The sequence below is a fragment of the Polyodon spathula genome, chromosome 25, assembly GCF_017654505.1.
Source record: "Polyodon spathula isolate WHYD16114869_AA chromosome 25, ASM1765450v1, whole genome shotgun sequence".
NCBI lineage: Eukaryota > Metazoa > Chordata > Actinopteri > Acipenseriformes > Polyodontidae > Polyodon > Polyodon spathula.
The window spans coordinates 23017555-23041628 of record NC_054558.1 but is presented as its reverse complement, the minus strand read 5'-3'; the positions used below and the strand labels follow the sequence as shown (position 1 = coordinate 23041628).

General features: G+C 43.5%; 1 protein-coding gene across 2 annotated transcripts in view; it reads left to right on the top strand.

Annotated features, from left to right (window-relative positions):
* Positions 1–24074, top strand: part of LOC121300135 (palmitoyltransferase ZDHHC8B-like) — a 39586-nt gene continuing 15512 nt past the window's right edge. Inside the window, exon 1 of one of the 2 annotated variants that reach the window (XM_041228562.1) lies at positions 1–288. In XM_041228562.1, the coding sequence (XP_041084496.1) occupies positions 185–288 (104 nt within the window). In that variant the 5' untranslated portion in view covers positions 1–184. Of the gene's footprint in view, positions 289–20778; positions 20802–24074 lie in introns of those variants that run through there. The other variant, XM_041228563.1, reaches the window with a different exon arrangement.

The following is a 24074-nucleotide window of genomic DNA, read 5'->3' as shown; positions in this document are numbered from 1 at the left end:
TTCTCTGTATGTGTGGGGTTTTTTTTGCACTGGAGCTGGAGATATTGGCTAAATAGCTGCTGTCTGTACTGCATCGCTTTTTATTCTGTGTGTGTGTTGTGTGTGTGTGTGTGTGTGTGTGTGTGTGTGTGTATGTATGTGTCTCCGATTGGACTAAAAACACGAGGAATGTGGAAATTACAGAATGCCCAATATCGCTGGAAAGAGATTTAAACCCACGAAGTACATCCCTGTGTGCACCGCGGCCACTCTTCTCGTGGGCTCCACCACTTTATTCTTCGTTTTCACGTAAGTGTAGTTATTTATCGATTGATAATTATTTTTGTTCTGCATTATTTGTGTGTGTTTGCGTGCTAGATTGCGTGCTAATTGTTTGAATGAAGCAGCCGGTTTGTTAGGAGCTGTCTCGATAGTTACCGCAGAACCCGGCGGTTGCTATGGATGTGGGATCTTCTTCTTTTCTGACAGAGAGTATGGTGTCAGGCCGACGGGGTACTGTCTTTATGAATGTTTGAACTGCATTTTCGTATTTTTCATACCGGTGAGCTGTTGTTGGTGTTATTATAACTCAGACTCGAAGAATGTCTCTGTCTGCCTGGTGTGTTAGCGTTATATTGCCGTGCTTTATTAAAAACAGATGGTGGCGTGTTCTTTCAGTATGCAAACGTCTCGTTTTCTCAGTGCTATGCGTTTGGTATATTTAAACAGTTTATCTGCATGACTCATTTCTTTTTGACTAGATGTATAATTTTCTTCGTTTTTAAACAACTGCAAATACAAACTTGTGTGTGTGTGTGTTATTTATTTATTTATTTATACTCTAAATCATGCTCTGGTGTGTGTGTGTGTGTGTGTGTGTGTGTGTTTATTTATTTATTTATTTATACTCTAAATCATGCTCTGGTGTGTGTTTTTTATTTATTTATACTCTAAATCATGCTCTGGTGTGTGTGTGTGTTTTATTTATTTATACTCTAAATCATGCTCTGGTGTGTGTGTGTGTTTTATTTATTTATACTCTAAATCATGCTCTGGTGTGTGTGTGTGTGTGTATTTATTTATTTATTTATTTATTTATAATCTAAATCATGCTCTGTACGTTAGTGCTATTAACTATAGCCGGGTAACAGACTGGTCTAGTGCAGTACAAGTGGTGGTTTGTTGTGTAACTTTTTTGTCACCTGTTTACGAAAACGAGATCACGATTTGACATGTTGTTTTTGCTGTTTTGTACCGTGCTGGATTCAGCTGCCTTATTGTTTGGCACTGAAACCGGTTTGCTTGGTCACTTCTGGCTACTTTAGTGTTTTAATCTATGATGGTGTTGTTCCGCTTGTCGGGTCTGGTCTGCTGTGTTTAATGTAATTTCCTGTGCACCGCCAGACTGTGCTGTCTGTTATACCAATAGCTTGTGGATGACCAGCGGGGCACCTGCTTTTGAAACCTGCCCCTCTGTTGCTACCAGTTTACCACACTCTTCATTACGGGGATGTCTCTAATCCAGCTTGGTCTTGGATGTCTTATATGATTGTGTGAGCTCCCATCAAGGGAAGTAGGGTTTTACTGATTCATGGAAGGAGGCAAGCTGCAGTTTCAGTAGAAGAGGTGAACTCGATTAACACACTTCAGAGAGTGTGACAGACTGGAATTTATAGTGGTTCCCCTTCAAACACTGCACTGTACCTTTTTATACAAGAATACATTGAATCATTAATACGTGAGCAGCAAAAAAGGGCTTTTCATTTGAATGGTTTGTTTGTACTGGGGTCATGATCTCCTCTACCGCAAATGACCTTTTAAAATACCAGGCTTATTGTGGACTTGCAGTACTCTGGCTCAGTAAGCATGTAGGATTCCTAGATAGCAGTGCACTGATTCCCTGGATGCTAGGGTAACAATAAGGTTATCTGCCAAGTAGAGGAGTCTCAAGTTGTGTTTTCTTTTAATATATTTGATCTGTTAGCCGCTTTTGAGGTTTGCTTAACTGTTAAGAGTTAATATTAAGTGTAAAGACTCTGCAGAAGTTGAGTGCTGTAATGCTTGTGTTGGTGAAGCTGAGCCGTTCTTTGCAGAGACCCTGGTTTAGCAGTTAATAATGAAGGTGGGGATAAAGGGCCAATGGAGCTCGGAGCCTGTCTGTTGTCTTGGGGATGGGAGGGTGAGGCAACAAGTTCAGATGTATTTTATCATTAAACCCATAGTAAAGCCGTGAAGGGATGAAACTGCTATGCAATGGGAGTCTTATTTCCACCTCTGGAACCCCTGTCTGCCCCAGTTGAGATTGTGTGCTGGCAGTAATGGGTCTCTTCAGCTACAGAGCTAGAAAAAGCAAAGGCTGAATAGGGAGCTCTCGTTTCATTGTACTGCCAGGGAAACACTGCGGCATAATTGTAAATGGGGTACAAAAACAAGATAGGACCCTCTTGCAAATGAGCTGTATATCTCAAGGGTTCTGTCCTGGTTAAATCAATACATTTGAAGATGTGCTGTGCACATAATATCTGACATGCCTTTCAAACAGAATCTTATTTTATTCCATTAAAATTGCTATATTTTATGCCATTCAAATTGCCATATTTCTGTTTGAGATGCTGTGATCCTCTAACAGATCTCCACTGAGCAGCTTCCCAGGCAGAATATTGGGTTTTGCAGATACCTACATTTGCATCGTAATTAAATCTCAATTCCTGAGTGATGTTTATATCCCAACTCTTTCGCTAAGTGGACATTAAACAGTATGTTTAATATTCACCAGAAATCTGTTCACAGGAAAATTACCCAGATTGCATTTTCAAGCATTGATTTAAAAAAAAAAAAAAAAAAAAAAAAAGTAATTATCTGCAGATTACTTTTTAGTTGTCAAAGCACAGTGCAGCAATTGTGTTGACGTGTCCTCTAAATTACATCGGGATTTCTGAAGTTGGAACCGGGTTCGAGGGCTGAGCTGCAGTGTACTGGACCAGCGTGGTTACAGTAAACTGCAAGTCCTCTCTCTAGCCTGTACTGTGATCAATTTGACATGAATTGCTGTTTGAGTTGGCGTTGATCCCTTTTCTAAACCTGCTTGCATGAGCTGCTTATCCTACAGTATAGTGCAGCTGGTGAATAAATGGGCAGGGTGAAATTATTAATGGCACACAAGGGAAGCTATAGCATAGGGAGGTATCTGTACAATGGATTTTGATCTGAACTGTGCTTCAGAGTGTTGTGTTTTATTATTAATATCAGAGTGAGTGGTTTGATAGTTTGAAGCTGTTCCATGCACATTTTATCTCCGAGGAAGAGCGATTACTTTCAGGTGGTGATTGTCAGTAAGGTCCGAGGTACTGTGAAATAGAATGGAAGTGGTCACAAAGAGCAGGTCTGTAATAAACAGCAGTGTAAAAGAGCACAGGCAAGCACTGTAGGTGGAAACCTGATGTGTTTGCAGCCCTGTGCTGCCATTCATTCATTCTGCTAATTGATCTCTCTACACCTCCACTACCCAACAGGGGCTTGTCTGTTAGACTGCAAAGACCACAAGGAAAACTGGGCTGCATGTCGGCAGTAAAGGAGGCTCTGAGCTCTCTTAAACCAGTCACTCCATGAACAACAACTGACCCAATTAAAAACAAATGATTTGTACTGTACACCATAAAAGCTTTGCAAGTTGGAGATGGATGTAAAATTACAGTTTTATAATACTTCTAACTGTACCATCTTTATAGCAGTGAAACAGAAAAGCAGTAACAGTAGTACAAGGGTTCTCGGGGTGCTTTGAGGGTACGCAGTGTGCTTTGGGGGTTCTCAGGGTGCTTTGGGGGTACTGTACCATACCTCTACGGTGTTATACTGTGGGTCAAAGTGCCAACTAGTTATTTAGTGATTTATTGTAAAGAAATAGGTACATAGATTCCTCCTTTAACAAATGTTTAATCTAGAAGTCTTTCTTTTAATGTTACCTCTGTCAGGGTGCTTGTACAGTACTTGATCCTATATGACATCTTCACTGTCAACCAAAAAGGGTTATTCTAGAGAATTCAGGTGTGCAATGAAGCGTATGTGTTTGTGTCACACACAATTCTGCCTCGTAGAGCCATTTTGGAGCCGATCTGCCATTTTGTGGATCTCATCTTGCAGTGTGATTGAAGTGAACAAGGCTGACCAGAGAGGAGGGAGGGGCTTGGGGTTCAGGGGCTTTCACAAGTTCCCATCTCCTGTTTGATCTCTAAAGGGCTTCATTGTGAGAGTACTGTGTGTTCTATTGTAACAGTGTAAAGCACCATCTCTTAGTACTTGGGAGGTGAGGGTAGAAGAGAGGATTCATTTCAGATCAGGACTGGGGGGGGGGGGCTTGTTGCCATGACAGTGGTGGTACTGCTTTGTTGATTTGCTACAGTACTGCACTGAGCCGATCAGAAGAAGGTGTACTAGTACCTGATTATTGTAGTACACAAGCTTGCCACAGAGCAGATTGCATCAGAATATGCTTATAGTGGTGCCTACTGCTTTGTTCCTGATTGATTGCCCCCCCCCCCCCCCCATTTGACTGTCGTGCACAGGTGAGGGTCTGAGCTGAGCAATGTGGCTAAAGCACTGCCCAGTTTCTTCTGGGAGTGTTTCATTCAGTGGCAGATTCCTACAGCAGATTGGGGGGTGGAGATTAGAATCCTCCCAATGCCATTTAATTCTGTATTCAAACTGGGGGGGGGGGGGGGAGGGGGGAGGGGGGGGGGCACACGTATTACAATATCATGCAGGTCACTAACCCCAGTAAACCAGTAAGACAGTAATCCTATAGTCACCTAGATAGACAAGTATTTCATCCTCTGTGAAAGCGCTTTGTGATGGTGCACCACTGTGAAAGGCGCTATATAAAATAAAGATTGTTTGATGTGACGAACATGAAAGGCTTTTAGTTCAAAGCTAAACCCTGCTGCTCTTTGCTGTGCTGATTCCTTATACAGGAAGCCTCATGTTTTTGAATCCTCCTGTCGCTACATTCTGACTCCATCTCTGCAGCTATGTGTGATGAAACCGGTCCCGGGAGAATCACCTGGAGAAATAGCAATGAGAGAGAGACAGGCAGGCTTTATTTCCAAAATAGAACTCCTCCGTGCTGATTCATTTGGAACTTGAAGTGCGCGCAGAGGTTGTTATGGTGATAGAATGAAAGGATGCAGCTAGATGTTTTTAGGTGGCTAGATCCTTTGGGCGGTGATGATGCTGTACTGTAATAGTGTGGAGTATTAAGGCTGTCAATGAAATGTTTTGAAGATGTTAATACTGTATTGTGTCCACGCGGTTTGTTAATGTTGAGTCTGCTGTGTAGTTTAAAAAAATAAATAAATACATGTTTCTCACTTCTGGTCTTCACTGTAATTCATCAATAATTATAAAACCCTCAATAGTTTATATGAGGTAATACTGAATTAAACTTGTCGAATTGTGCCATTTACTATCACTGCATAGTCTTCACTAGTAAGTGACTGTAACGTTCTGGAGAGCTTATTCCCGAGTGCAGTGTGAAGGATGACAGCAACCTGTCTGTATAGTACTGTGGGTCTCCAGAAGCTCTGGGTTGTTCTATAGCTCCATTATTTATGTTCAATCTTCCTGTTATGGGTTGTGACAGCAAGTTATATATATCTGTAGAGTCTGTATAACAAGGAAACGCAGCCGGTTCCAAAGTGTAGAGAAGATACCTTGCCCAGTTGCTGTTGAAGGCCTCGTGCATTAAACCATGCCCTTTCCCTTCGTGGTTGTGCCGCCCATAGCACTGTTTATTTTCACAGCATGTTATGGATCTGTTTACAGTTTCTTCATTACCCTCTGCCTGCTAGGACTGACTCCATGCAGGCCTAATTTAAATCAGATTCATAAAGAAACCCACTCTTTAGAAGTCATCGGCTCTCTACATCTGCTCTGCTGGGTCCAGAAAAATGAGAGGATTAATATGCTTACACAGAGTCACTTGCTTCGTAAATTTAATGATTTTATTCTCAATCATTTCCTGAAGAAAAAAAAAAAAAGTCAAATCACTCTTAACCTTTACTTCTATTGTAGCATTTTCTGCAATTAAATGAAAATGTTTAAGTGTGTAGCTTTGTACAATCTGCCTCCAAAAAGACCAGTCTCCTGAGCTTCTAGTACTGTAAGCCTTGCAATTTAATTGTGTGCATTTTTAAAATGTGACCCCTGTAGCCTGACTATCCAGTGTGCTGTACTGTGCTTGTTAATCAACAGTACCTGTGCAGGGCCTTTTGGTAATAACCACAGGAAGTGCTTTTATTTCCCCATGAATGCAATTATCTCAATAGAGCTTGGTAGTGGCGAACCTTAATATAAATCCAAACTAATACTCCCTGCAATTTGAAATGTTGTCATTGGAAGAAATCCGCTAAAGGAACGGACTTGCACAGTGAGCTGTGCTGGTTCTCTAAAGAGCCCTCTTGAGTGATTGTAGTATTATAATCTGACACAGTTTGGATCAATTTAATTATAGTCTGTGAGCTCACGTTTGGCACAGTCTATTTAATCCTCCAACTCTGATTACCAAATTAGAGCAATTAAGATCCAATAGTTCTCTCTGGTGGGCAAACAAGAGCACATCTAGGGCCAAACGCACAATGACTCAGGTTCCTGAAAGGGCGTTTGAGTCTCTGAAATGTCAAGCTAAATCTGCAGGGTATTGCCTGGATCACTCCCCCACCGTCATTCTCTCAGCAGGACTGTTAATCTACAGTACAGTACTGAAATCATAGCACTGCCTTGTCGTGCTGTTCTTTTTCTGCATGTTTAGAGAAGCACCACCCAGCTGATTTTTTTGTTCTGGTAGCAGTTGAAAGACACGACTCCTTTTGGGACGGCACCTGGCTGCCTGTCGCACCCCAACACCTATTCTCGCCCCGCCAGCAAAGCAGAGGACTCCGAGCACGTTTCTACTGCAGTGAAAACACCATTGCAAACTGATCCCAAGCTGAAGCCAGTGGCAGGTACTGATCTCATGAACAGAATGGGACGATTCTCTTCTTGCATGTGTTTTAGTTTTTTTTAGATCTTAAACAGACGTTGGCTTTGAGGTCAGTTCAGAGCTTGCTGTATACTGGGTTGTTAAGTGCACACTTGAGAGAGGGATGCAGACGCACACACTCAAACACATAAAGGTAACGCATAAATCTTCAAGTGCTTTTTTTAAAATGTGACTTTCATTTGCAAGTACAAAGGATTTTTTTTTCTTGTATTTATTGCTTGCTTGATATGACATCAAGCTCGTGTTGTGTGACGCATTTAAGAAATTAAATCTGTATTTTGTCGTGAAGAGTGACGGGTTGAGTGGGAACAAATGGATTTGTTTTCCGTTTTAATCTCCTTGCTTGTGTATTAATTTGTCACGCTGCGTGATGCATTCTGTATTCTCCATAATCATTGGTGCTGCAGGAAAGCGATAATTATAACACTTCTCTTTGCTTCTCACTCGGCTTGCCAACCCGCATACAGATCCAGCTCACTTTCTCTCTCAAGTAGCCTCTTTGCAAATAAACATGAAGACAAAATGAATGAACGTGGAGGTTGCCACAGCAAGTGTTCCTAACTAGCTGCTTGGATCCTGCATCTGACAGTATGGAGTGGTGCTTTTCTCTGTGGCGGATATGAGTCCTTTTGAGGGTATTTCATCTGGCTTGGCATGATACTCCGGATCAGTCATTGACTGGAACCTGCTGCCAGCTGGAATTGGATCACCCAGGCCCAGCCTCTCAGGATGGGTGTCACTCTTGTCTATAGGTCAGAGGTGGAAATCGCAAAATAAATCATTTTGGTCTCCAGTGGAGCTGAGCGGTTAGGGGGGCTCTTTCTTTTTCAGCTGAGCTGCAGCAGAGGTAATATCCATGAACATGTGGTAGTGATTTAGGGCCTCTCCTCCTTCTCGTCCTTTATTTTGGCTGAGGGGCTCAACTAAGAATAACATGAAACGGAAATCTGTGTTCAGAGACCTTGCTACAGAGGAGCCAGTGTAAGACGTGGATTGAATGGGCAGGACTGCTGTAATAACATGCGTGCACGTGTGCAGTCGCACGGCTGTGTGTTCGGTAACTGTAGCCATCGTCCCTGAAAACCCTTGACTGAAAAGCTTGTCGGCTTTGTCTGAACTTCTCATGATGTTGCCTCCTGAGTTTATGATTTGAGTGTTTTGAAGTTATGGATGAGTCCCCCAGGATGATATCTATGTAAGTCTGATTGTTCCCTGTCCAGTGTCCGTGCTAAATGGCCATCCTACTGTAGCAGGCCGGACAGTAGATTCCAGCAGCGGAATGGGAAAAGCAAACCCGGGCTCTGTGTGACGCCCTGCAGTTTAACACCTTGCACATGTTTTTACTGGGGTTGCGTTACATTAACATCACTGCTGTACTGTGGGTCATTTTATTGTATTTAAAAAAAATCAATTCTACGGAATAACTTTGAAACGGTTTACTACACACCGCCCTTGACCATTTACTGCAGGCTACTGATACGCTTCAACCAAATTGTGCTGCGTTTCAAATCTAAAAAGCAGGCACCAGAATGCCCAAGTAATGAGATTTGATTTCAAGCTGAAGATCCAGAGACTAGGCTGTTAATGTATTTACATAGTTACCCTTCAGGGAAGATCGATGGTGCAGTGTCAGCACTACTGTACATCTGCTTTGCAGAGAGGCACTTGGCAAAGTACAGTACAGGGATTGCACAAACTGGACAATTTTCAATAATATCTTTTAAAAATATTTGCAGTTTTTAAGGTTGCAAATAGCAGTCTGCTGTTACTCCCCCTGCCTTGCACGCTTGCAGTATTTGCATGATGTGTGCTCAATGAAGTGGCGTTTACAAGATTAACCTCAGGTTTCAGGAAGGTTTTCAAATCGACAGCAGCGTAGTGGACCACACATTTACATTAGAATTGATTGAGTCCATTTTCTGGAACTGTAAAAGTAGGTTTGAGAATCAAATTCTTAACTGTACTGTATAACTGTGTGTGATGCAGTGGTATTTCTGGATCACAGCAGAGGGGAGCATTACTGCTTTACAGTAAATGACTTTTTAAAGCAGTTTGGGTATGTGTTGGTAGCTTGCTACTGTTTGAGATTTATGTCCGTTGTATATAACGCCATTCCGTTACGACAGCCAACAACCAGTTTCCTACTGTTTTTGGTACCTTTTAATATTGATGTGTATCGCGCAGAGCTGTCTGGCTTGAGTAATTAATAAGGAAAATGACTTGCTTGTTTTATTTAGTTGGTGCTGATTGTTATCCCTGGTTACAAAGTGACAGTCCTATAAATGACTGAGAACATCCTGCCCGTGTAAAGGGTTTTGAAGATGGGTTTTGATCTCGTCATTATGCATTGGGATTCTGTTCTGAAGATTGAAATGCTTCAATATAATAGCCACCTTTTCTCCCTCTCATCATTTCTATAGGCCTATATTTATTACAGTGTATACGGTAGTACTCTACTGTGTACCAAGTTTCTTTCGTTTCCACTGCTAAACGAGGAGATGCCAGCTTTTACAATAGAAAAGAGTTCACTAGAGTAACACTGGAGTACTGTAACCAAACTAATAGCCAGCAGGCTGATGTTCCAGTAACACTGTACAGAGCAATGAAGGAAGGGGAAGACAGTCTGTCATGCTGCTCTGTTTTTATTATGTTACAGGGAAGAAATCTCATGCAAATCAGAGTATTTTGCATGGCTGTTCAGCTTACATGTGCATGCAAAGATCAAATGTAAAAATATTTAAATCTGCTCCGCCCAAGAGACAGAATAAAAGATGGATTCAGTAGGTACAGCATTTAAGCAAAGCACAAACATGTAGAATCCTCGAGTAGGCCTGTTTCCCTGCCTACCAGGGATGGTATTGCAACACTGTTGGAAAGTTGGAAAGTATTTCCAATTGAAAGCACTTTTATTTGCTCGGACTTTGTGCCTGGGATTACAGGAAGTCTTGCTACGATAATTGAAGGAACAGCAACGGCAGCTCCCGATGTTTGAGAGTTAAAATGAAATCAAGTGCCAGCCTCAATAATCAGGAAACTTGAACCCACACTTTCTTATGAGTGACAGGTTTAGTAATTATAAAATATAGCCCTCCTTGGAGAATGTGTGTTTTAAAAAGTCTTTATCTAGAACTTTGATTTTTTAAATTTTTTTTTTGTTAACTGTAATACAAATTCTTTGTCTCGGAGGGTTCAAAGTCTTTTAAAAAACATTCCCTTCAGAGTTCATTTCAACAAGGAGGTGGGGTTGGTTCATTTTCACAACAATTGCATCGCTCTGAAGGGGAGGAATTGTGGTGTGATATGACACAAGGTCATAATTGTGCTCTGCTGTGTGTTTACTGATAATGAGAATAATCAACACTGTGCAGGAAGGTCACATGTACTAAACTACTTTCAGCTACAGAGAATTATTTTCTTTCCCCTAAACCCCTAATAAATGCTTTTGCACTTGCAGTGGCGTCAAGTTTGTCTTAATGTTGCATACGTTTTCAATTGATAGTTATAAAAAAGATTCTAATAACACTGCCACCATGCGGTAAAGCCCAATTGACTTGCTTAATGGGGTCAGGTAAAGTCTTGAATAGTGCTGTCGGTTTCAGTGTGGAAGCACTGTAGTTTCAGTAATTGTGATACAGTATGATTTACCTGCAGTTTAATGGTAACAATAAAGCATTGTAATGGGAATAATAACAGTGCAAGCTCGTTTTGAATCCCATCCTCTACACGAGGAGGTAATTGATTCTGCGTTCGGGTTTCGGATTGATGGAGCTGGGGGCACTATGACCTGGCACTGCAGTGCCTCTGTGAATGAAGCAATACTGTATCGTGTGTCATGTTAATAATAAAATGATAAATCTGTTACTGTCATGGAGGGTTCTTTTTATAGATACCAGTTCCAGGCAAAGATCTCCTGTGGCTTTACTAAGCGTTTGGTCAGGTGCAGTAAATTGACACTGTTTGTGTATTGTTCTGTTACCCTCCACAAGTTGTTATGATAAGAATTTGCTGTGAGTCTTTGACCATGCTGTACAGCTCAACAACCAGTTCATACTCTTATCTGTAAATCAGGGACCTCCTTGATCAAAAAAGCTCTGGGATCATTTTCTGCTGCTTGCTTTCATTTTCCGGTCTGGTTAATACAGCAGCCCAGCAATTAACTTGCATTTAATTGGCCTGATCGTAAATTCCTACGTCGTCGCAGTTGTAGAGAATAGATTCTTCATAGTTGCGTTGACGCGGCCCTTTTAACATTTCTGCAATCTTACTAGCTGCTCCATAAGAACATGCCCTCAGACTGATTGAGCTTAACGGAGAGGAAGCCTGTAACCGTACTGGCTGGAGCCACAGTTCTCTGGCCTTGTGGGAGTGAAATGCCAGCTGTTTTTAATTAGGACTTTGCTGATGTATAATAGATTTTGAATTTGAATAATCCTGCACACCCTAAAGTGACCCCCCCCCCCCATTTGTAACCTTGTAGTCAGTAGCCATGGGTAAGAGGCTGCAATGTGTTTATAGAGATAACACAAGGGCTAGTGATATAGACTTATGAGGCAAATCCTATTCTACAGTACAAAGGGCCACCTTATACTATTAGGGGCTCTGTAGCTGTTATTAGCAGCTGTGGTTATAACAGTGGGGCTCTGTAGCTGTTGTTAGCAGCCAGGTTTCTTGGGATTTGGAAGATAATGAGGCACAGTACACCTTGTAATATATTTAAAGATTTTTAAAGTCCCCACTCTCTGTAGCTGAGCTGATGAGGGTTTAGGAAACAGGAAAGTGAACTGAAGTGATTGTGCTCAGCCCTGCAGAGGAATCGCTCTGTTCTGTAGTCTGCTTTTTGTGGAACAATGCCAAATGGCTTTCCACAGGACCGTGTTTCTGAAGAGGGGACCCATGGCTGCCTCGCATTATCGTGGCAAATGGCCCATTTAAAAAAAAAAAAAAAAAAAAAAAAAAAAAAGCAGCATAAATCAGCTGTTCAGCTGCAACCACGAGGAGACTGCTGTTTTGCAGCTGGTCGAGTTCTCTTCATGTGCTGATACTGTAGTAATCAGTACACCTCTCTGTCAGCACCGTGCAGGGCTGTGTTCATCCAGGTAGTCATTCTCCCTTGTGACACGCAATGCACACTTCAAATCACTACTAGAACAGGAACTACTGTAAGCATCATTAGAAATTAAAAACCCTCCCTTCTACAGGCAAATTGCAGCTACAGCATGGCTTTGTCTCCTGTTTGCTAATGAGAATGGAGTTACAGTTCCACTCCTGGCCTGCTGGCAGGAAGGAGGGAGTAATGATCGAGTCCACTCCACCGACCTCAGCCCTGCATAAGCTTCTTTTCTGGCTCCGGCAAGGCTTGTCATCTCGGAGTGCAGGAGACTGAAAAACCCTATAGAGACATTTTAACATTTTTTTTAATTGAATTTATTTTATGTTATAGAGGCTTCAGAAGAGGAGGGTGTTTTCTTCTGCTTCCCCCCCGCTATCAGAGCCCCTGTAAAGCAGACCCCAAACCCCCCGAATCCTCTGCCTAGCCTGCTGTAAATGTCTTGCAATAGCATACTGTGTGAAGAGGCTTTAATGCTGGTGATAGTCAGGCTTGATTCTCTATACCGCCCTTACACTCTCACCTTCATGTAATCTTGCAGGTTCTCCATGGCTGTCAATAGAGGTCAGATGTATCTGTTGTCACATTAATGGCTTTTATTATATTGGTTTCCTTTCAACGTTCTTGACCGCCAGGAGACATTTCTGCAGCTAAGGGCGTTCAAGACCTGTTTCATTGGGAGATCCCAGCGGTAGAGGTGATGGGGTTTACTGGAGGTGGTGGTGTTAGCCTTAAGAATATAATCAGCAGGGGTTCAGTGAACCTGGCACACTCGGTTCATGCTGGTTCATATCGCTTCATAAGAACTATTACATAAAGAATCCAATTAATGGCTTCTCAGACCCAGACGAGCTGTTCCGGAGCGTAAAGCCAGTCTGGCACAAAGCGCTAAGCAAGGCACCCTTCTTCCCTTACGCACTCATAACATGGGCCAGATGAAATGTAGGGTGTGGATCGTGGGAACCGTAGGACAGATTGTACAGAGTGCGGCTGCTGTCTGTGGGTTCCAATTACTGCATTAACTGCAGCCAATGTCCTCTCCAGAGCTGGGTTTACTATTGCAGGGGCGGTTCACTGGGAGGGCACAGTCCAACGAGGAGATCTGGAATTAGCCGTCCAAAGGGCCCTGTGTCTGAATCGCTGTGCTCGGCGAGTGTCGGGTATTCCCAGTGATGTAGTGCTGCTAATGACTGGCTGGACGGTAGTGTGGTGTCGAGAAGCTGTGCAACATTAATAATGCAGTGGAAGTGGAAAGGATGCCTGGCACAGGGACAGGAGGGGCAGGGCCGCTGGGCTGCAACACCAAGCAAATCGCAGAGTGCCTGCTTGGCAATGCGCTGTAGTTATGCAAAAGCACCTGTTTCTTACATACTGCATTGTACTAAGAGATTTGAAACATGTCATTAGTCGATGTAGCTTTCAAATTCATGCTCTCCCTGATTGGCTGGCTCGGATAGCATGATTGATTCTCAGCCTCGAATGTGATTCATTTCCCTGACATGGGGTGTTGCAGCGAATGTTGTGTGTAGCATAGCCCAGTGTCAGACCTCCTTTTTGCCTAGCTCCCTTTTGTTATTTAATATTTCTAGATCCCAGTCAGAAATAACAATTCCTATCTAAGATCTTAGCAATATAATTGTAACATTACACATACAGTACAATACTAATTACACAATTGCTGTAATCTCATAATTAGTAAAACAGATTGCTCTCAAGATTGCAGGCGCGTATGTTCGAATCGCTGTCATTTTACACATACAGAGCAGCATATTTGTCAGAACAGGGCATTTAACAGTGAACCATTGTAGCGCTCTGCTGTAAAAGAGGATGGACAGGTACATACAGAGGAAGATGCCTCTGGCCGCTGTACCCTGTACCCTGATAGGTGTCAGATAAGTACAGTTATTTGAATGCAGATACTGCATCTTTATACAGTAGGCACTGTATTTCAGTACTGCTGCAGAGTTACAAGGTGTTTATTTTCCCTTAGCGCAGCTAATGAAGAAAGCTGTACACTGTATTGCAAAGTCTCAGGAGTGAGTGCAGCCATACTGAACTGTGTTTGAAGCACTTATTAGCCACTGTCATCCTGATAAATCTGTGAGCTTTTTCATTTAAACAGAAGTAAGTAATTATTTGAATTGTTTAGAGACCAGCGGGAGACAGATGGTTTGTTATGCGGGCGTGTACACTCTGTATAGAGCTGTAATAACTTCGAACTGACAGACCGGCTTCGCGCACTGCTCTGCTGTAATGCACATGTGCAGTGCTGCTGCCGTCAACATAATACTGCTGTTAGAATTCATTGAGAAACTGATCTACAGTACATTATTATTATTATTATTATTATTATTATTATTTTACTCCAGCTGTCTTATTCCAAACAATAGCAATAGCCGCAGTTGAATTTTCTTGTTTTTAAGTCCTAATTGACAGTACTGCACCACCCCTGGGTCTAAGTGTTTATTCGACGTGTAAATGTATGTTTCTGTTTTATAACATTGCAGCTGTGTTGTGCTGCTTGGTTAGATAATGGAGCTGTAGTGGGGAGCTGGACAGACTTCACTGATTCAGATGCTGCAGGGCGAGAGGCCGCGGCACTACAGTCAATCTAACTGCTGGTTTTTTCTATATAAATGAAGTCTCAGATCTACGCAAAGCAGGAGGAAGGGGGAAAAACCCATAGCAAAGGTGGTCTGATTTGTGTTTAATACATCGTAATCTTTCTCTAGAGGCCCCAGTTAAAATGCAATCATGCTAGACGTGCATGCAGGGCTGTACAGCACACGTTCATAGTAATGACACGTATGCAAGCATGATGTGAGCGACTGCAGACTACTTTTAGTTTCAGTGCAGCGTAGTCAGATTGCATGAGGCATGACATGCTGTGCACACGCGATGCCTCCCATTGCTTTTAATAGTACACTCCATGCATGCATTCCAGTTGTAGTGCCTGGAGATATCTTCCATTAAACTGTGGGAGGGTGAGGTCTCACTGGAATACTGGAAATAGAAGGGAAAAAAACAGCACTTTGCAGTAACTCGAGGAGGTGAATTTAGGCTAAATTGCAGAGAATGAAATGCCATCGCCGTTTAATTTAAGTCATTGTTATCGAGACTAATCAATGCAAATTGAACTGATCCCGCTCTCCCTTTCCCCCTTCTGCACCTCGTGAAGGACACTCTAAGTGACCCCAATTAGCAACTCCGCTTTTCGACACACAAGCGAACGTGCGTGTGCCTGAGGCTGAGCTGCTTTTAGATAGTCTGCAGATCCCGTGTTTTGGGTGCTTTGCAGTTGATTTATTGAGATGTGTGTTTGCTTAACATTCTCCTGGATGGAACAGGGTTCCTGCTGAGGTTCCTGCTGGGGTCCCAGCAGCGTGCAGAACGGGGTTCCTGCTGGGGTCCCAGCAGCGTGCAGAACGGGGTTCCTGCTGGGGTCCCAGCAGCGTGCAGAACGGGGTTCCTGCTGGGGTCCCAGCAGCGTGCAGAACGGGGTTCCTGCTGGGGTCCCTGCAGCGTGCAGAACGGGGTTCCTGCTGGGGTCCCTGCAGCGTGCAGAACGGGGTTCCTGCTGGGGTCCCTGCAGCGTGCAGAACGGGGTTCCTGCTGGGGTCCCTGCAGCGTGCAGAACGGGGTTCCTGCTGGGGTCCCTGCAGCGTGCTGAACGGGGTTCCTGCTGGGGTCCCTGCAGCGTGCTGAACGGGGTTCCTGCTGGGGTCCCTGCAGCATGTAGACAAGCCGGTGGTGGTGGTGCAGTAGCGTCCCCAGAAGTGCAATCTGAAAGGAGCCATAAAACTCAGAAGGGGCATGTTTTAGTTTCCCATGCCGTTTTATGAACATTGCACCACATCAGCAAAGATTATGAATATTTGAAGAGTACAGCTGGTTCTTTCCTTGAGGAGCCCTGCTTCTCTTACTCTTTCTGCTGGGCTTTCTTTTGATTTTTGGGAAGTTTTTAAAGCAGAGAATCTTGATGAAAAACCATGCTTCTTTTAAAAAGAAACTGTAATAATTGGTTCCTAGTAAGGTCTTGGTCGAAGTCTTTCAGAGTGCCTGTTATCTGGGATGCTTGCTTAGCTTTCATATACTGTAGTGTATGAGATGAATGGCCACATTTTCTCTTAAGGCATAAATAATTCATAGAGGGCGTTTTTAAATAGCTGTCTGCTTTTTCCTAAGATGTTTTTGAAAGATATTTTTAAGCTATGGCCGCTATTTCAAACTGCACTAGCAGTATTCCAAATGCACAGCAGCTATCTAAAGATAGCAATCTTTTGTTTTGTTAAGCTGACCTTGTAGTCCAGACAGGGGCGACCACTGGCTCTGGTTATCCAGGGTGTGGGAGAGGGGAGCAGGGCTGCTGACGGGGATCAGCTCTGGAATTTGGAACCTGTGCAATCGGATCTCAGACTCTGGGATTGATGTTGTGTTACGAGTGAGAGACTTGGAAGAAATCCCTGCTTTACCAGCAGATGCTCTGTCAGCAGTGTGGTCTCAGGTTGTGTTACTGTAGCGACTGTATATAGTTTTTTCCCCTTTCCTGTGAAATACATGTGCATTGATAAACGCTGATAAAGTAATTCCAGTTTTTCAAATGAAATACTAGATTGTTAGTCCCTGGTCCCACAGCTCCTCTGTTAGCGAGGTAGGAGTAATTATTATCAACACCTTTCAGTCTCGATGTTTTGAAATTTCCAGCAAGGCAGGATACACAGCTGTTCTGAAACACGCAGAAGTGGAATATGGCTGAATCCCTGGGGTGTGCTCGCTTGGGGAATCGATCAAAACAAGTACTGGAGCGATGTGCTGGTCGGCATGCACTGGGGTTGTAAACAGAATATTGCTGACTAGGCATCGAAATGGCTCTCTTTGCTAGGATTTGCTCCATATTCTGACCCCTGCTGCGAATATTCAGAATGAATGGGGTGGTGGTTAGAGGAGAGGTTACTAATGAACACCACGCAGCCACTTTGAATCATTCATCTTTTAGACTGTCTATCATACTGCATGTGCTTTATACAGTACCTTGGAACGGGCAGCATTGCTGAAACTGCCTGGTTTGTCTCCTATTATAGAACAAGAAAGTGGAGAAGAGCCCTCTTTCCTATATAGGGCAGACAGACACACGCATACAGCCCTCTCCTGTCTAGAACAGACAGAGAGACAGCCTGCTAGACACACGCATACAGCCCTCTCCTGTGTAGAGCAGACAGACAGACAGCCTGCTAGACACACACATACAGCCCTGTCCTGTCTAGAGCAGACAGACAGCCTGCTAGACACACACATACAGCCCTCTCCTGTCTAGAGCAGACAGACAGACAGCCTGCTAGACACACACATACAGCCCTCTCCTGTCTAGAGCAGACAGACAGACAGCCTGCTAGACACACACATACAGCCCTCTCCTGTCTAGAGCAGACAGACAGCCTGCTAGACACACACATACAGCCCTCTCCTGTCTAGAGCAGACAGACAGACAGCCTGCTAGACACACACATACAGCCCTCTCCTGTCTAGAGCAGACAGACAGCCTGCTAGACACACGCATCTTTTCACAGTACTGTAACACGAGTCACCTACGAGAACATTATGTATCTATTCTTTTTATATTAAGACATTGTTTAAATAACATACTATCAGCTAGCAATAACAAAACAAATAAACAAAATGAATGGAAAACTTGTGCTTGTTTGAGGGGCAGGCACTGCAGCCTTTGCAGTGCAACAGTTGACAAGACTGCTGAGGACAAAATTGAAGATGACATTTAAACTGGTTCTACAGTATTAATAGCTATGTTGCTTGGAGACCAGGCTGCTCCTGAGTTCATGTGAAACAGCTGAGTGAGTGGCTGGAGAGTGCAGCTGTGTCACGGTCAACAAGGCTGCTGATTGGCTGTTCAATACAGGCCCCAGACAGCAGTGGGCCTGTACTAGCATGGCTCTCCCAGTAGGGGTCACGCCAGTGTTAAAAACATTTTAGTTTTTTAAACACTACTTTTGCTTAAAATTGCCAGTGGCTTTTAATTTGACATTTTTGAGTGAAGTGATTTTCTTTAGAAGAGTTTCTTCCATCTCTTCGCTGATGTGCTTTATTGGCTGTGATTTCGTATTTTCCAAGATTAAGAGATATGTGGGATAGATGTGAAAAGTTGTTTTCTGATTCTCTGCTTGAGGAATATTACATTTAGGAGATGATTCACACCTTGTAAGCAGTAGGTCGAGCTGAAAATGTGCACTCACTGCACAGTGTGTATCCAGTGCTGTGGGGAAGGAGACACTTGCATTCACTCCACTTCACTGGAGCCGACCCAGCCCGCACTGTTTCAGGTACTCTTTACACTTCAGATTTAACACAGAGAGGAGCCGCTGCAGGCGAAGCAGGCACTGGCTGGCATGTAGAGCGGGCTGGGAAGGGCGTTTGAGTTCCACGACTCATTGGGGGTTTAGTGAAGTGAAAGTAATGTATTGCAGTATTGCTGTAGTCTGCATCTTCTGGATTCATCTTCTGAAGGTCTCTGTTGCTGTATTGTGGGTTCATAAAGGGTAAGGTGGCAGGAGAGACACGTCTGCAGGATTTCTAGCAGTGCGGGAGTGTTGAGTGGGGAGCGAGAGGGTATCTTTCTGGGGTTTCTAGTGTCCATGGGTCTGGGTGCAGCGGTACACTAGTCTCGCTGCACTTTCCATAGTTTGTACAAAGCCAGGTTCTTCTTATTGTTGTCTGTGGTTTAAATATCAGGATGTTATGCCAGTCCCCTCAGAGTCCTGGCTCCCCAGAGCTTTCGTGCTGCTCTGGTATTACAGCACTGGAACACCATGCTGGTTTTTGCATGACCTAGATATACAAGCAATGGGGTATTAAGAACATGAGCCTAACGAGATCTTTGTCTCAAGGACTGGGACAGGTACTGTATGCAGTGATGTACAAGGGTTACTACGTCTTGCAAATCATTTCCACACACAGCTCAAGCTTTGTAAGTCTACCTTCCATGACTGAATATTAACTCTGAGGACTGTGTTTAATTGTAATCCACAGCTTTTGCAATTGTGCCAGCCAGTGTGACGCCCAGAATGACTCATTTCCTTTTTTTTTTTTTTTTCACAGTGCTGCAAAGCCTTTATAAATTCTGTTGAAGATCTAATCTACTGTAGTATAAATCTACTGTATTGGGATCATTCAAAGTTCATCATTTTGTGTATTCAGGTTGCCTTTAATTTTCCAAACAGAGTATAGCGTGTCACCCCCCCCTCCTCTCTTGAAGATGTCTTGCTCAGTTTATCTTTATCTGTCTTTCTCAGCCTCGCTGCTATTTTGTATAAATTTGTCTTACCTGGGGAAAGATCCCCCCCCCCGATATGTGCAATTAAATGTGCTGCACTGCAAAGCCCGCGTTCCATTCCTAGAACACGCTTCATCTCAATCAGCTCGCTCCGTGCGCCGCACTCTGCAGCACCTACAGTCTGTTTTGATGTACAAGACATTTGAGTTTGCTTGTTCTGTCTCATTTTAATCACCTTCGTACCTGCACCCGAGGTCCTGTCGCTGCAGTACCTCAGCACTGCTGGTTTCCATCAAGCGGGAGTCTTGGGGTTTCTTGGCGGCTTTTAAAACGTAGAGAGCTCTGTAATTTATTTTTGGTAAGCCTGCAGAACAGGGTGGGGTGCACAGCCAGTTGTACTGTAGAGAGTGGAACGAAAGAAACCGCTAAAATAAGCTTGGTATGTTGCTCCATCTGGTAAGAGTGCAGCTGTTTAATGAGGATGTATAATTCCGGGCATGGCCATCACAGAGTGTGAAAAGCACATGATATCCAGCAGGAGCAGCTGGGAACATGTAGAGTTTGGGCTCGGAGCCCAGGGTAAGCCAGCTCCAGGTTGTGATGTTTTCCAGAACCTCTGCGCTCGAGCACGGCCTTTGTTCAGAATGGAAAAGTCATTAAACAGGATGCTGTTGTTCTAGTAAATAAGAGCTGGCGATTCATCACCCTGAAGGGAAGGGGCTGCAGTAAATGAGGATTCTTTCAGATAAACCAGATGTCACAGTGATGTACCGGTCCACTGTGAAGACACCGAACAGAAGGATTGGCTCTTCACTTGAGTTCCAGAGGAAACGGCATGTTCAATTAGATCTGCTTAACTCCAGTGTTTTAACCAGTTCTCAACTCTTCACTGCCTGCTGTGTTTACTAGTGTGATTTTTTAATTTTTTATTTTTCTGCAGTGGTGTTTACAGCGTAGGATATTCTCGTCAAATTTCCAAAAGAATCTTTTCATCAACAGCAGAGGAATTAGTTACATCAATTAAATATGCCTAATGTACTTTGAAGTATGAGATTGGAATAAAAGCCACCTGATTATCCAGTAATCAGCTCTGCTTTTGCTGTCCTTGACACAACAACACAGCCTTGGATAAAGGGTTGTCAGGACCGCTGCATTCTGAGCCCCTGTGCGCAATGAGAGAAATGCTAACAAACCTCCAAAATGGCACCAATGTGGAGTCTGTGCTTCACTCATTAAAAAAGGACCAGAGCTGGCATATACATAGCAAGGGAATGCTTCCAGTGCAGAGAGAGTCTGTCAGCAGGGCTGGAAGTCAGTAGGACACCCAAACACTTGACACTTGTTTTATACCCTTTTCAAATCTCTCTTTGTTTCCAGTGGTGCTTCTAGATGAGTAGGTAAGCTGTGTTGTACTGTACACCCATTCACTGGCCTCTTTCGGGTTATGATTTATAATAAGTGGCTAGTTAAAAGAAGCACTTTCCACAAAGCGATTCAAAGTGCTGTTAAAGAGGTGGCCTGCTGTGGGTGAGCCTTCATGCACGTGAACGGCTGCACTGGGGAGTTGCTGTACAACAGACATAGTCACCAGGTTTGAATTGCAGTACGTGTGCATTCCTGGTCATACGTTGATTGCTTGATGCATCGTGTCCAGGGGTGCACACAGTAGCTGCCGTAATTGTGTACAGTATGACTGTCCAATCTGTCCATGCTCTGTGCTGTACTGATCATCCTAGTGTGTGTGTGTGTGTGTGTGTGTGTGTGTGTGTGTGTGTGTGTGTGTGTGTGTGCGCGCGCGCGCAGAGTGCGCTGTGCACACAATGCAACGTGGAAAGACAGAGAGGCCTGCAGACATGCATTTATCAAATCAACAGGACAAAGGCAAGCATTTGCAGTAGTCAATTTAAATTCACTCGAGCTGAGAAATTAGGAGCCCAGTTATAACTGCCTGTAGAAGGCAATTGTGATACAGCATGCTCACCAAGCTCTTCTCGATGAGAACAAATGCTGCTGGGAGATGTGGAAGATGTGAGACTAGGAGGAGCAAGTAAACCGTTCAAGCACTGCAGCTGCGAACGTGCATGAGAGCTTCTCTTTTACCCCCAGCCGGGATTCAGAAAACAGCATGTCTTTAAAGGGTCCAGTGTGATGGTGTTAATTGGTTTTCAGCTGTGCTGCCAGGGGTTTAGCATTTCCATCGCAGCCCCTATGCTAATTCCCTCGTTCACATGTATTCCTTGTGCCGCCCGACAGCAGAAAAGCAATCTGAAGTACTGTTAGCAGAGCGAGTGGCGTCCAGTTTAAAAGAGGGGGTATAAAAAGGTATTTGTAGAAACCTTATTCAAAGTGAATGAACCAGTATAGTACTGTAGACGTGGTGTTAGTCGAAGGGTATTTGCAATACGGTCAGAGTGTTCTTTATCTCAATGCCCCACACCCTCGGCATTCAGGTTTATGTGAAAGGTGTGTGCTTTCTAGGTAGTGAAGTTTGGCTTGTAACATGCTGGCATGCAGAGTGTACTCTGTCCAGCAGTATTTCCATCCCTGCTCTGTGTGTCTGCTCTTGGGACTATGATATGCAATTAGGTAATCAGAATCTCATTGCAATAACAGCATGACACATTGCGCTGTACTGTAGCTCCGCCCACATTCTTACTTGTGCCATAACCATACCTTTCATGTTTGGTTAACCACCCTCCAGTTCACTCTTTCTCTCTCTCTCTCTCTCTCTCTCTCTCTGTCCTTTCCTCATTGTATTTGTTTTCATGTTCATTGTGTGGGAGTGATGTCGCCCGTATAGCTGCACACACACAGAAAGACTGTTGTTATCCTTGTCTTAATCTGAAGCTGATGCCGATGGTTTGAATGGAACCCCTGTCTTATAAAAGCAGCTCTGTACTGCAGGCGATGCACTGAGGTAATGCACTAGCCTTTCACCTCTGGAGAGCAGGTTTGAGATTTTTGCAAGGACCCAGTACTGGCTTCATAAACTGTAATCATAGACGATATTCCACATACATAACATCATAGCTGAGGCTGACACGGCTAACGGCTGTTAGGATTGCTTTGTTTATTTTGCAGCAAACCTAAAACAAATCTGAAATGTTTATACTTGATTCACAATGGATTCGCCTTTGTCTTTAAGCCAGAAAGTCAATGTGTGTTTATACAGCAATGCTGGGAATAGTGGAAACCCCTTGGAGATAATAAATAAACAGCAATCTTTAGCAAGGGTTAAACCTTTTTCTTTTAATTGTGCATTAACTGTAACTAATGCGTTGAGAGAAATGCTGTGTCTGTCTTTGCAGGAAGGCAAGGGGTACTGTAATTGAATGTACAGTCCAATCCTGTTAATTGCCTTGTCCAGTTGCCTAATTATCAAGGCCAAGCATTTTCATGCCGTAAGAAATGCGCTTCACAGTTAAAAGCACAAAAAAGGATTTGCAATTAAATGGTATACAATTGCAGTACAGTAAGGACTAAACCCTGTATTACATGGAAAATCTGACACAGATTTCTCTCAGTGAACAAACCAGGTTGCAAATTGAATGTGCAGTACTATAAAAAGCACATGATAGATACACGAAGTCTGTCATGAAGCGATGATTGCTGTGACCCTGTCAGCGTGTCGTTTCACAGGCTTCACTCTGTCTAGACCGGACAGGAGAGTTCAGTGTCAAAGCAGCGGGTCGGAGAGTAACAATACTATTCCGCCATTCTAAATGGTTTGAGCTGTGCTATTTTAAAAAGCTCCCGAGATGATCTACTGTACAGGTAAATCTGCTAATGGCAGAGATTACATTTCTCCTGCCTAGTCTTGTGCAGTCTGCTGTTACCTGCAGCCTTGTCAGATTGTCTTACACAGTGTCATATTTCCCTGCGCAGTTGCATGGTTTTGAGCAGCACTGTACGGTAAACACCCACGACCTCCATCAGGAGATTTTTTAAATCTGATACGGACAAGCGCGTGCAATAATACACCTACAGTAGATGCAAATGACGTTCTCTTATTCAAAGCCAAGAGCACACTTGCAGTGAGCCCCCGGCAGGCTGGCGGAAGTGTGATCGAGTGGTTTTGAATGTGCTGAATGGGGCAGGTGTGATAACCGGGGCTTGCAATGGGATAATGTGCTCTGCCCGTAGCTGCTGTGTATTGCAGTATAAAAAGCCAATGAATCATGTACAGTACGAGTTGCAGCCAGGGTCTTTATTTTTGTGCACTCTGTTCCCTGTTTGTAAAGATGTCCCTGCAGCTGGCAGTTGCTTTTGGAACAGTACAGAACAAATGTTCTCCTGCTTTTATAAAATATTACTCATGCAGTCGGCTGAAAATGAACGAGAACAAATGAAATGAACAGTCTCCGACACATGCCTTGGATTTCCTCTGCGCAGATTGCTTTCGCTAGATGCTGCTTATAGTCAGATACAACCAGCATCAGTTACAGCTCACGCCCCATTGTAAAAGCCAGATGTTTTCCCCTCTAATTATTTCATGTGTTTCCTTGTCATTTCTAATACACTCAGTAGGGAAGAAAGTGGTCTAGTTGAGCAGTAAAAGTTTTCATTATCCAGAGCCCTGGTTGAAATTTTTTGCATTGGTTTTAAAGTATAAACAAAATGTGTTGTCCGTGTGTATCCTGCATTGGCTGCTGTAAATTGAGAGAGTTTTA